We start from the raw sequence: 13,793 nt of genomic DNA on the forward strand, positions 1-13,793 counted from the left end.
CACTGTCCAGTGACAGTCAAAATGGACAGAAGAAATGAAGGTGTGCAATGAATCCTCATAGGGATTCATTATGAGGAAAAATTATTATGCACCAAAGAATCCAAACAGTTGAAAAAATAGTGACTACACATTTTGCTCCATAACTCCACTTCTACAAGGTCTAGAGCTTAGCTTTTCAAAAAAAAAAAAAAAAATTAAAGCTGGGGATCCATGTTAGGGTTAGGATAGGGCAACTTTGACTCCCCATTATTTCTTATTGTGGGAATATACAAAATCAGTAAAAACTTTTTAAAAAAATCATTAAAAACCCACTGTGCCCCTCTGCCTTGAAATCTGGTTGATAAGTGGCACCCATGGGGACCTACTCACCACCCAGATTTGGTGCCTCAGTCCCTTTATAAGTGGTCCGAAATGATCCAAAATGAATTGAATAAAATCCCAATAGAATCTGGGGTGATTCAGGGGGACAGATTTGGACACAAAACAAATCAGGGAACATTCCTGAGTGAGTTTGGCTGAAATTAAAGGTTGGAATGGAAGAAAAGTTCTACCATAAATTTAAGAAGCCTCAAACTGAATTTTTATATCAAAGTGGATACTTTGAGTTGTGCTCACAAGAGTAGGTATAATGTATGGGCATAATATATGCATGTTTTGTATGAGATATTCATATGGCTCAGGTGTTTGAGATGGCTTTGCTCAGTTTATATTACTGTAGCAAAAAGAACACTGCCTCTATTTTCATTTTAAATATCTTGCATACACACTAGTATTCCTCATGGACATGAGAGAAACCATCTACAACCCAGTGTTTGATACGGTGCATCAAAACTCCTGATGATTATAAAGCCAGAAGCAAAATCCTTCCCACTTGTTTTAGTTCCAAGTACCTTGCAAAAGCAATTGTAAGCCCACATAAGCCATAGGATGCTAATGGTCTCTTCATCATTGTATTATTAAACATGCCCTTTCCTTGAGAAAAACAGTTGGCTTGGCTGAGTGCTAAATTAGATGCGGCCTTATTTTTTAACCCCCACTTTGTTATATTAAAACACCTGAAGGCTTGGGCTATTTCACAAACACTCCACTGCTGTTTATTTTGCAGGCTCTACCTGAGGGGCAGACAGCATCCTGGGATACAGCCAAAGAAGATGAAAATCGCAATAAGAATAGATATGGCAACATCATCTCCTGTAGGTGCAAATTCAAACTGAACTGAACTTCCTGTGTGTATCTGTAAGCATCTAGCAGAGAGGGGGCTATGAGGGTCTAAATGCAAAATATAATAATGATTAGAGCACAAAGCATTCTTAACATTTCCATCTGATCATTCCAGGGGCAGTTTCCTCTTTGTGGTTCTTCTACCCCTCCCCATTGCTTTAAATTCCTAATATACTATCTGAGATTTCTATTTTAATCGATTGACTCTAATGCCAGTGTTCGGTCCTCTCTAGCCCTTTTGAGACTATATTGGGCTACAAATACATGTGGGAAGAGTGGCATCACAGTAACAGGCTGCTCTCCCAGTTTACACATGAAGAGAATCCAGCATGTACATCTGTATATATGAAGGGATCTCTCCATGCAGTCAAGAACCTTGCCTTTGTAGGGTAGACTACCTATTCACTTGTTACATTCAACACCTATACAGTCTGTTTGCAGTTGATCTAGATGCACGTACATTTATTCACAATGTGTTTTCAGTGTATGTTAAGCAGTACATGTGATCCATACTTTAACCTTTTTAGGGCTCCAGTCACCATATTGTCTTTTATGAGTGTGAATTCAGTCATTCATGTGGAAATGTGTACATCTGCACAGGCACCTGTACATGATGCATATGACATCTAACATGAAAAGCCCAAGAAAGCCATCTCAGTCACAGGAAGCAAGCTGTTGCCTATCTTTTAATTGGAATGAGTTCTTTCTTCTAAACTATTACTTTTTTTAAAAAAAAAATCTCAAATATTTCCAAATACAATTGGAATCTGTAAAATGCGATAAAGTGTCCTGGGAATAATAAAAAGTTCATTCCACAGATATTTAGATAACTATAAATAGCATTTCAAAATCAATTAAATAGATCTGTAGGAGCACAGCAAATCATTTCTGTCCACCTAAATATCACAACATTTCAGTGCTCTAACAATAGGTACTCAGTAACTATAATGACAATTTGTTTATAAACCTATATCTGAATGACTGGGAGCACAATGTCTTTTGTTTACATGTGAATGGAAAGGAAACCATCTCTCTTTGAACAAAACCTGAAATGTTAGTTTTCAAGACTTACCATGGCAAGGAGTGTTGTTGAACTAAATAGGCTACAGACTTTCATGAGGGCTTTGTCATGTACAGACTTTCTCATAATATATCCTTTCACCCTTTGTTGGCATTATATATTGGAAGCTATTCCATGTGAAGAACACTCCTAACTACAGCTCTTCACACCTAAAACCTTCTTGCTCCTGAGGGACAGAATTTTCACCCAGCTAGGTAACTAGCAAATACAAAATCTCCAGGAAGTCATCACATGAACGAACTTGTTCTCTCTGAGGAAGATTCACCAGGTAACTGTAAATGCCTGGTTGAAAGTAATGATCCTTAAGCAATAAATATAGGTGAGCTCACCAGAGAGCACTCAGACTGAAGAACTTAAAAGGCCAGGGGAAGGGATCCTAATGCTCAAAGGACAGCTGCTAGAACAGGACTACAGAAGAGAGTTCCTGTGCCTCTGTTAGTTGCACAGAAAGGAGAATTTTGGCAGATGATTTTGTTGGTCAGTTTGGTTGGTTGGTTGGCAGATGAGTCTTCAAATGCTCATGCACCACCATAAAAGGAGAGACCACACTTTCAGAATGTCTCTCTTCCTTTGGGACTCTTAAAGCACAGAAGCCTTGTTCAGTGCGATCTTTGGTGATCCCAGAACAGACAAGCCCAGTGTGAACTATTCCTTTGAGATTATCCAGTGCTCGCAATGAAAGCTCCATGAATGCATCATTGCAGTCACAGCCCATTCAGAACCATCCCTAAAATCCGAAGGTATATGATGCAGTCACCATGCTGTAACTAAGCAGGTTTAGGTCTGGCTGGTGCCTGGATGGGTGATTCCCTGGGAACCCCATGCCTCCTTGAGCTTCACAATGGAAGAAAGGCAGGATATAAATGTAGTAAGTAAAACTGAAAAGAACTAGGCTGCCCTTGTTCACACAAATCTCTACATGCTCTTTGGAACACAGCATAGCTTTGAGTTGCACGGGATATCTGACATTCATATGAGACCTTCTTAAATGTGCATGAGTCTCATTTATCTCTAATATTCAGATCAATACAGCTGTGTTAGTGATCCCAAGAGCCCTTTGCACATGGTCAGTGAGATCTATTACTCTTTTCCCCCTGACAGCAGCAGCATCTTGAGCATATCCCAGACTATGTTTGAGCGTTTTCCCAGACACAGCGAACCTCCTCCAGATTTCAAAAGCAGCTTGTGTGATTCTTCAAGGCAGCTACAGTTGACTTTAAGAACAAGTTCCTGCATTGCCCATTTGTGGAGGTGTCAGCTTCTACGGATTCCAGCCCATTTTCACAGTAGAATATAAGGCTGTTCTTGCAAGAAACCTAACCCAGGTCAGGGCAGCCCATCCTAGGTTAGTAGGGATGTGCACAAACAGGTTTGGTGCTCCTTTTCTGGAGCACTGAACCTGTTTGAATGCCATCATTGAGCTGGCTTGATGTCTGGCAGGGACTGGTACCTTTAAAAAACCAGGTAAGGCACACTTTACCTGTTCACCCCTCCCCGCTGATTTTCCCCTACCGGAGCTCAATTTTGAAAGAGACACGCGGGCCATGTGCATACTGATCAAGGGTGCGGGATTGCTGCAGCCCCACGCGACTCTTTCAGAATTGGTGGGGAGGGGGTGAACATGTAAGGAGCGCTTTACTTGTTTGCTTAGAGGCCCTCCCTGTGCGCTGCCCCAGGGAGTGTGTGAACTGTTTGTACACATCCCTGTGGGTTAGGCTGCTCATGTGGAGCACCGGGATCCTCATGGATCCCAGCACTCCCTACCAGCCTAATCCTACTGTTAAGCCCAGCTATTGGTCAAGGTTAAGGGCATGCTTATGCCCTTAACCCAACTGCCAGGATCGTGTGTCTCCTTGGGCTTCATGCAGTCTGAGGGGATACGGGGTGTGTGTGTGTGCCCAGAGCACCTGTCTGACAGGGGAATCCTCCAATGCACCAAGCTAGGCATGTGGGATTCCCGGACACCAGGAAGCATTTCACTAGCCTCCAAAAAGCTGCGCCATTCGTTCCGGCAGCGATTGTTTTGAGGTCATTCTTTTAAAAAAAAATGCTGCAAAAGCACCTGTGTGCTGCTTTAAGGAGCTTCACAACATCCCATCTCCTCAACAGACCCAGGACTGCCTTTCATGTGTGCAACAACCCCCAATGGCTTGCTCACACCGAGGTTTAGCTGTGCAGAATGTCTGCCATTTTAAAAACAAAAAATCTGGTTTTTTAAAAAATTGGGGACTCCATTTAAGTTGCTCTGTGGCTTTGTAATCAATCTAATTGGTTAATCAAATCAGTGTTGCAGCTTTAATAATAACTGTATCACTATAAATAAATATTAATTAATAACCGTGTCGCAATAAATAAATTGTATCACAAATATTTATCAGTAAATTTGATAAATATATGATAAATAACAAAATAAGGCTGTGAATAATATGTGTATCATTTGTTACCACGAGTGAGGCAAAGCTAATGCTGTGATGCTTTAACTGCAGCTGTTTGTTTGATAGATATAGCACTAAGACCATGTAAAGCAGCTGATAGTTCATATAGCTTAGAATAAACAGAATCTAGGATGAAGAATAGGAGCATCAAAGGGGGGAGGCCATTATTTGTTAAAGTTGATTGCAGGAAAGGAACATCCTGTTCAAGTAAGGTGCTTGGAAAAGAACTAAGAAAATAACATCAAAGAAGACACGTAAAGGGAACTGAAACATCAGGAAAAGTATTCTAACAAAAGTGAATGGTGGTTCAACAATGCCCTGTAGCTATAAATATATTTGCAATACTGTAGGAATAAAAAAGAGAGAAAAGAAACTTGTTTGAATAAAGAAGCATAAAATGTGCTCTAGACTATGAAAGAAGTATCAGTTCGACGTAAAACAGAGTGAAAGTTCAGGCTGAAAAGATGATGGGAAGCATTAAAAATGCAAGAAGGGGAAATAAAGAGGTTTAGATAAGAAAATAGAAGATGACGGTGAATGTGAAAGCACGTAAAACAAATAACAAAATAATGGTTATTTCTTGTCAAAGAACTATTGAACTGAATTAAGTAAGTAAGTCAATGGGCTTGCTAAGATAACAAAATCACAGAAGATGTGGCAATAAAGCATGAGATAAGTAAAGAGTCACTGTGGGAAGTAGGAGACTGTGGCCAATGCATTCCTGAGATGACGTTAAGCACTGGTTGATCCTTCAGGATATCTTCTAGTTTACAACTTCTGTGCTGGAGCTTTTGAGTACTGCTTTGAATGACACTGGCACTCAGTGCCATTGACACGTCAAATGACACTTTGCCATATATTCTTAGAAATAAGTCCACTTTCTTCTTTCCAAGCCATTGTGATTAGGATAACAAACTGAAGATTACTCCACATCTATGTTTTGTTGATACTACTCTTACATGCTTATATCTCACTCTTTTTCGGAGCAGCTTATTGATACTAACATAAGAACAGCCCTGCTGGATCAGGCCCAAGGCCCATCTAGTCCAGCATCCTGTTTTGCACAGTGGCCCACCAGATGCCACTGGAAGCCACAGGCAGGAGTTGAGGGCATCTATGCAGCTGGCAGAGCCATACATGCTTAGCTGTACCAGAGGACCTGCATCCTATGACTTCAGCTGTTGTCTTCACCATGATTACTTAACCCAAGCTATGGTGAAACTGAAAATGGTGGCTGACATTCTGCACAGTGCTAGAACTGTGTAACAGGAGCTGCGTTGGTGAAATAGCATTGCAGCTCCCCACAGCAGGGAAATGCAGGCAGAAAGGGAGGGGGAATGACCTTTGCTGCTCTCTTCCATGTAAAATGACTTACTGACTTCTGGGCCTGGACCTTAAGGCCTGTGCAGCATTCCTGGTCAAAAAGTCCTTGGAAGGAGTGAGGGCACTAAACATCTCTCCCCTCCCCTATACCTGCACTCTCCTGCTCGGCAAAATGCTTCCTAGAGCATTCTGGGATAGCTGGTACATGGCTGACCAATGCTGATGACAACAGGAGGAAACAGGGCCCTGACAGAAACAACACACGTTTCCTCTGTGCCCTGTTCCAGCCGGTGACATTTGCAGCAAATGTCTGAGGGACAAATACCTACTGGGAGGGATTTTTAGTGGAAAAATAGCAAAGAAGGAAAGAGTTTTAAACCTCCTTCCACACATGATGCTCACAACCCACATAGTGCACACACCCTCTGCAGTTCCCTTTTTTGTTTCATTTTAAGAGATGCTTCTCATTTTTAGTCCATCTTATAATGACAATATAATATATAATCTTATAATAACCTCTCTCTGGTTTCTCAGCCTGAGGCAGTGGCCAGGAGTGCTTTTTATCAGCTTTGGCTGATATGTCAGCTATGTCCATTTCTAGAGGTTAATGACCTTAAAACAGTGTTCTATATGCTGGAGACCTCCAGGATTAACTACAGAGTAATACACTCTACATGGGGCTGCCTTTGTACATAGTCCGGAAACTACAATTGGTACAGAACTGTTTTATACTATTGTTTTTATTGTGTTTCATGTTCTTTAATCAGTGTTGATTTTTTTTACTATCTTAATTTTTGTACCCTGCCTAGAGATGTGCATATCAGGTGGTATAAAAATATGACTGATTGATTGACTGATTGATAAATGTGTTCTACTGTAAAGTGACATCTGGGGCAGTGACCTCATAACAGAATCCACATGGAACTTTGGAATGTGAATTAGTATACTCTGTGCTTTTCTGCCATGTCACTAGATACTAAGACTTTGTTAATTTCAGGAGCAAGATTACCAGATACTCAGTGTCCTACAGCAGGAATTTAGAAGATGAATAATTTGAAAGAGAGAAGCAAAATATAGGCTGTCAACTCCTTTGTTTTCACTTTCTCTTCTTCCTGATAATTCTGTAGCTTCTTCTTCTCTTTAACAGGATAGACTGAATATTATTTGAATGATTCAGAGATCCCTGAATCATCGGGGTGGGTGGGTTGGTGGTGGTCACATGACACCCAGGGGCACATTTTCATGACACACAGTGGGTTTCAGAGGGAAGGGGAGACTGTACAATATCGCCCCCTCTCCTGTTCGCCTAATGGCACAATCAGAGTTATTGTGGAAGTCAACACTGATGCACCAACACAGTGCTAGCCTGTATGTCAGCCAGTGCTCCATTAAACTTATTGCACTAGTTCCCATCTCATTCGTCATCCTGTTTAACTTTGCATTATTAACCTAAAATGAACTCCACAATCTTGCCTCAATTCATCCATCCTCTCTATTTTGCTGCTCCTTTTGCTCTCCTAGTACCCCTTTCCTTTGGAAATCCATTATTGTTCCTCCATTATATGCTGTCTGAATCATGAATACTGAATTCAAACTCCACATAGGGGGTGGAAACTTAATATTTATTTATTAAATTAATTAATTTCTATGCCACCCTTCAAAAATGGCTCAGGGTGGATTACAATTAAAACAGAACAATTAAAATCAATTGACAATTAAAACAGAGATCATAAAACACCATAAGACAATAATTAAACAATCAGAACAATTTAAAAACCCCTGAAAAACCAGGTTACAACATTAAAAACCCTTTACAACACTTTAAAAACCCGGGAAGGCCAAACAGATACTGTAGGTCCTGAGGGTTCTCCTGAAGGCCAATAAAGAGTTCAAATTATGGATTTCTGCAGGGGGAGGATTCCACGGTCCAGGAGCGCCTCTGAGTCGCCACCGGACGTAGTGGTGGTAACTGGAGATGGACCACCTCAGATGACCTTAGCATGGAGAAGAAGGCACTCTCTAATAAACCTGTTAACAGGGCTCTACAGAATCCCTGGCATGATCTAAATGCAGACCTGTGGAAGGATTACTCCTAGACCAAGAGAAAAGGCAAAGGGCAGAGTCTGTAGGCCATGTTGTACTTGGGACAATGCATGGTTAATTTACTGTGCCTGGATAAAATATATTCCCTGACTAATAACTTTACCCCTGATCATTTGAGTACTCTACCTTCAGCTCATCCCTTCTATATCTGTACTTAAATGCTTATTAAAAGCTGATTTGACCACTCTGGCCTTCTGCACTGAATCCCTCCTCTATCTCCTATCCCTTTCCCATTCCTCTTGTGCCTAGCATTTTAGATAAGAAGTCTCGGAGCAGGCTCACTCCTACTCCCAGACTAAAAAAAAAAAGTTATTTTTCCTTATTTGCCTATGTGCAGGTCTAATCACCAATACCTTAGTGCTCACCAACAGAGTTAGAAAAGTCAGTGAAAACCTCTCTGTTCATTACCTAAAAAAGAATATGATGATTTATGTAATACAGATGCATCTCTGCAATGATTCATCTGTGATCCAGCATAAAATAAGGTGATGTTACAAGATCTGTTAATACTTTCAAAAAATGTTAAGACCAAAGAGTGTGTTAATAAACTTGAGTTCACACTAATGGTGAGTAAGGAGTGTGAAGCACAGAACAGAAGTGATAGACTGGTTTCTGGATGACCCAGACATGCATTAATGTGATGCTGTATGCATATAATAGTTTAAGAAAAATGTGATCAGGGTGAATCTGTTTTCTTGTTCTTGTGTTTCTTTGCTTTGAAACATGTGTGCTTTCCTTTTAATAACAACCATACACTTTCTTTGATTATGTTCAGATGATCACTCCAGGGTCAGACTGCAACTGCTGGATGGAGATCCTCATTCAGACTACATAAATGCCAACTATATAGATGTAAGTCCTGTGGAAACATTTATCTGTAAACAACAACAACCCAAACGATAGCAACAAAGCAAGTGAGATGATAATAGTTTGTGTTGGATCAACTCATGGTAGTACATTAAAATTCAGACTTTCGGGCCTGTAAGGTTTTTCTTCACCTTTTTAGGTCCACTTGAAAATGATCTTTGGAAAGTTTGCAAACTCCCCAAGTGCATGGTGGTATCCTATATCAAAGCCATGGTCCAGTGCAGCTATAACATTTCTGATCTCCTAACCGTAGGGTCTGTGGATTGTGCTGCAAGCTTGCTTCTCCTCCCTTCTCCCATTGCTCAGTGCTCTTTGCAGTTTCTAACACGTATCAGGCTTGGACAGTGTCCCCACAAGTGCACCAGACCATGGATAGCTCTAGGGGCCAGGGCAGCAGGGCCAGGTAATGCAGCACAAGAGAATGTTGCTCCAGCATGGTCTGGCAGCAGACTGCTAGTTTTTCTAGTCGCTGCCTAGGCAGGGTGAATTGGCCCTACCCTTGTTTTGGAAAGGCTTTGTTCCTTAAATGGTCGTTGTCTGAATCCTCAAGCACTCGCTCTAGTGATGCTGAAGGACCTCTACTACAACTGGTATGTCCTCAGACAACTCCTGAGACAGAGGATGAAATCAGTGCCATGTTCTTGGGTCAAGGTGGGAGTTCTGGCTTGAGTTCCTCGGTTTCTCCTGGTGGGGCATCCCAGTGACAAGGAATCAACCAGGGTCCAGACCAGTGGCTCCCAACCAGGGTTCCCCTAGCTGTTGCTGAACTACAATTCCCAGCATCCCCAGGCTTAATAGATAAATTATAGCTGGGGGTGATGGGAGTTGTAGTTCAGCAACATCTGGAGAAAGCTTGGTTGGGAACCACTGGTCTAGATCCCTGACTGTCTCCAGTTGGTCTCATCCCCTGAAAATTCTCTTCCTTGTCCCCCAAGTGGCCTCATCCCTTGAGTTCTCTGTTTTGTCCCATAAGTGTAGGGGGTGGTCCTGGACAAGAAGTGATTGGCATCTCCTCACCCACCCCCACCTCACATCATTGGCTGGTGGGGACGTAGAAATACAGAATGCAGTGACATCACGTCACAAGCTATTTGTACTAGACATTACAACAACAGAGAGCAGAGGCAGAGCTACCAAGGTAGGTATCCTTGAAACACAGACCACCCTTCCTCCTCCTGGCTGGCTGCTCTTGCTGCCCTGCTAGCCAGCCGCTTCTCTACTGGGCCATGCCCACCTGTCACTTGCTACTTGCCACCTTGGCTGGGAATGCAGGGCGCATTCTGTGGGCTCAGCTGGGAACGGAGACTGTGGCAGGAGCAACAGTGGATGATGGTAAGCACAGAAGACTGCCAGGCGGGAGGGGGGTCAAACACAGGCCCCGCTCTGCCCTAGCTATGCCACTGAAAGAGAGCAAAGAGATAGGGAGCAGTAGCAGCTCCGAGTCGGTACCTCTTATAATGTTTAGTTTGGCCTGAGTTCAATGGGACTTACTCCCAAATTTAGTATGCATAGGATTTTAACCTTATTTTTTGGAAGCTCTGAATACACTTATATGTGTCTAAAGAATGTCCAGTAAAGGAAAGAAGGGCCAAAACATCACTTTAAACACACTCCATCGCACTAATACAGACCTGTGGATGCTTGCCAAAAAAGAAATATATTAAGCGTTAGCAAAGTATTTGACTGCATTCCTATGTCTATTGTAAGTCTCTTTAATCCTTAATTATATGACAGTGTTTTTAAAAGATCCTTCAATTAAGGGAAAGGAAAAACATATTTAATATAGCGCAGCCCACACAGCTTTAAAAAATCACTGATGCCTGAGTCAGTTTTGACAAGAAACAGATATGTGTGTGTTTTCAGATGAGGGGACACAGATTGCTCTATGCTCACTCTGTTAATGAATTAGTAAAGAAGGCCTCTCAAAACGAGAGCCATTTAGGTAGACAGTATGGAAATATGAAAATTATTTCTGGCTTTAATCTTTGCATAAGTCACATTATTTATATGTTTGTTGCTGCTGCAAATTACTAAACATTTCAAAACTGTAGGGGAAATTCAAGCACTTGCTACCATGAATAATTTCACTCAACAGCATCCTCTTTATTCCTACCTTGCTAATTATTCCCAAATGGTATTTTGTACCTGCCATCTTGTTTGAAGGCTACCATGTAGCGGGTGACTGGTGTAGCGGAAAGCACATTCAGGTGGAGTTGACTGGTGTAGGGCCCAAACTAAGACTAGTTTTTGCTTGTGGGCATTGCCCAGGTTATGTTGTCTTCTGTACGATGCCATTTCTGACAATACTTTGAAAAGTGAGGTGTCTTTATTCTCAGGGCAGCTTTGCATATACATTTTATATGCCAGAAGTTGCCGTCTTTTTCAATGTGTGGCGTTGATCTGGTGATTCCTGTTATATTGCAAACTCAATGTACCGTGGAAAGAGGCACATACATACACCTTTTTGGTAGAATATTTTTCCTTTACCTTGTTGAAGAAAATGATTAACAGTACCAACTTCAGATGAACATTGGTACACATGTGCCAAATAGCTTCCAACATTAGATAAATGGCTGACGCCCTCTTGAGACAAAAGCTTATGGATTTCCATTATTTTTCTTGTTTTTCTCTTCTCATCCAGGGATACCATCGACCACATCACTATATTGCAACTCAAGGCAAGTACAGTTTAATTGATATAAAGAGCTGGAAAATTGATATATTAAATATGTTCATAATCAGAGATATTCAAGCTAAACTATTTATGCTTTTGCACACTTTCCAAGCTAACACATACTCAAACACACTTCAAAAGTGAAATGCTTATCTTTGTGAAATCTTTGTGACTGAAGAACTGGAAGGTGGAGGAGAAGAATAATCTTAGGGGCCCAGTAGAGAATCCTTCTAGAGCAGGGATCCTCAACGTTGGGCCCCCAGATGTTCTTGGACTTCAACTCCCATAATCCCCAGGCCCAGTGGCCTTTGGCTGGGGATTATGGGAGTTGAAGTCCAAGAACATCTGGGGGCCCAACGTTGAGGATCCCTGTTCTAGAGTACCCTCTGAAGACCTTCTCCCTGGCAAGACATGAAAAGCATCAGTTTCCCACTGAGAATTCTGGGATTAGTAGTCCCAGTCCCTGATAGGAAAGGATGCTCGGAGGCTCCTGTACCACCTTCTCTTTCTCTAGTCCCAAAGGGAAAATTTGGGAAAGGTCTGTAACTCAGTTGTAGAGTGCCCATGGTTTGCATGCAGAAGGTTCCAGGTTCAACTGACATCTTTGGGTGGGTCTTGGAAAAAGAACCCTGTCTACAACACTGGTGAGTTGCTGCCAATCAGTGTAGACAGCGCTCAGAGAGATGGACAAATAGTCTGACTCAGTAATAGTATAAAGGAGCTTCATAAATGCATATGTTCAAGTGGGGACAGCTTACAGGATCAAGCTGACCATAAGCCTGCTTAAAGCAAGCCACAGACAGGCCTGTGCTTCTCTCAATTCTGCTAGCAAGCATTCATGTAGCGGAATTCACTTTTCAAGCACTCTTGATCAAAGGCTTGTGATGCTGCTACTTAGGAAACGAATCCATTCATGTGCACCTTTACCCTTCCATTTCAATATGATATATAAAAAAATATGCTCCTTCCATTCATACTGCACATTCTCATGCAGTTGTATGTTTTAAGTACTGCCCTTGCTTAAAGCTTGTACAATGGAGGGGGGACTTTAAAATCACTCTCTGCTATGCTGCACAAACTGTTACTGCATGCTAGCTGAAAGGGGCAGTGGGGGGAAACACGCTCTTGGTCCCTGTCACCCCAGGAGGCAGAAATCTATAGGATTCATATCCTTGGAGCCCACACAGGTGCTGAGTTTCAGACTTCTGGGAGTCAAGTTGACATGGCTATGATCAGAGCTTTACTTTTTCAGAGATTTGAGTGTAGTATGATAGATCTGTCACTGTCCACAGATACGTTCAATAAACTGCAAGTCCTGTTTGATCAGAGATCATAATAGGAAATAAAAATGTGACTATGTATATCCATGGGCAACAATCATTCTATCTTACTGCCTTTAAGTCTCTGAAAAACTAACTTTTGTACACAGCTGAATAGGTCAAAAAATATTAGATTTCTGAAACAGAAATTCCAATCTGAACTTCAGACCATGCAGACCCATAACAAACTTCATAGTTTTAAGATCAGTGATGCAACTTTAGACCTTTAATTTGAATAACAGGAAACTGATTTTCCCCCAAGGTACAGTACATTGTTTTCAACAATATTATGATGATTTAAAAAAAAAAAAAAGTGGTGTAGAACAAATTCCCAAAATGCCTCCCCGAGTATGTATGTATGTATCAAATTTATACCCCGCCCAAACTTACATCTTTGGGCAGCTATTTAGCAACAAACCCTCTGTTAAAAGTCACACGTTCTTACGTTTATTATACAGTGATTGCGTCCCAGAGGTATAATCACCTAAACAGCTTGGGTCTGAAGTATTTAAGAGAACACCTTCTTCATCAACGCCACCACCTGTTAAGATCATCTGGGGAGATCCAGTTGCTCTTGCCACTAGCTCGGTTGGTGGCGACTCGGAATTGGTCCTTTTCTAGAGTTGCCCCAGGACTCTGGAATGCACTTCCTAATAGGGGTGTGCAATTTGGGTTTTCAGTGATTTGGTTCGGGACCCGAACCGAATCATCCCCGTTCTGTTCTGTGCCCGAATCTGGGCTACCCGAATCACCCCTGATTCAGTTTGGAT

At 41.7% G+C, this 13,793-nt stretch overlaps 1 protein-coding gene across 19 annotated transcripts in view; it reads left to right on the forward strand.

Moving 5' to 3' along the window:
- PTPRT (protein tyrosine phosphatase receptor type T) overlaps positions 1-13,793 on the forward strand; it is a 938,880-nt gene that overhangs the window by 866,495 nt on the left and 58,592 nt on the right. For all 19 annotated transcript variants that reach the window (XM_053243888.1, XM_053243897.1, XM_053243900.1 and 16 more), the window contains 3 exons: positions 1,106-1,193; positions 8,939-9,015; positions 11,672-11,708. In XM_053243888.1, coding sequence (XP_053099863.1) covers positions 1,106-1,193; positions 8,939-9,015; positions 11,672-11,708 — 202 coding nt within the window. The remainder of the gene's footprint in view (positions 1-1,105; positions 1,194-8,938; positions 9,016-11,671; positions 11,709-13,793) is intronic.

This window comes from Hemicordylus capensis, chromosome 4, assembly GCF_027244095.1.
Source record: "Hemicordylus capensis ecotype Gifberg chromosome 4, rHemCap1.1.pri, whole genome shotgun sequence".
In the NCBI taxonomy this organism is placed as follows: Eukaryota; Metazoa; Chordata; class Lepidosauria; order Squamata; family Cordylidae; genus Hemicordylus; species Hemicordylus capensis.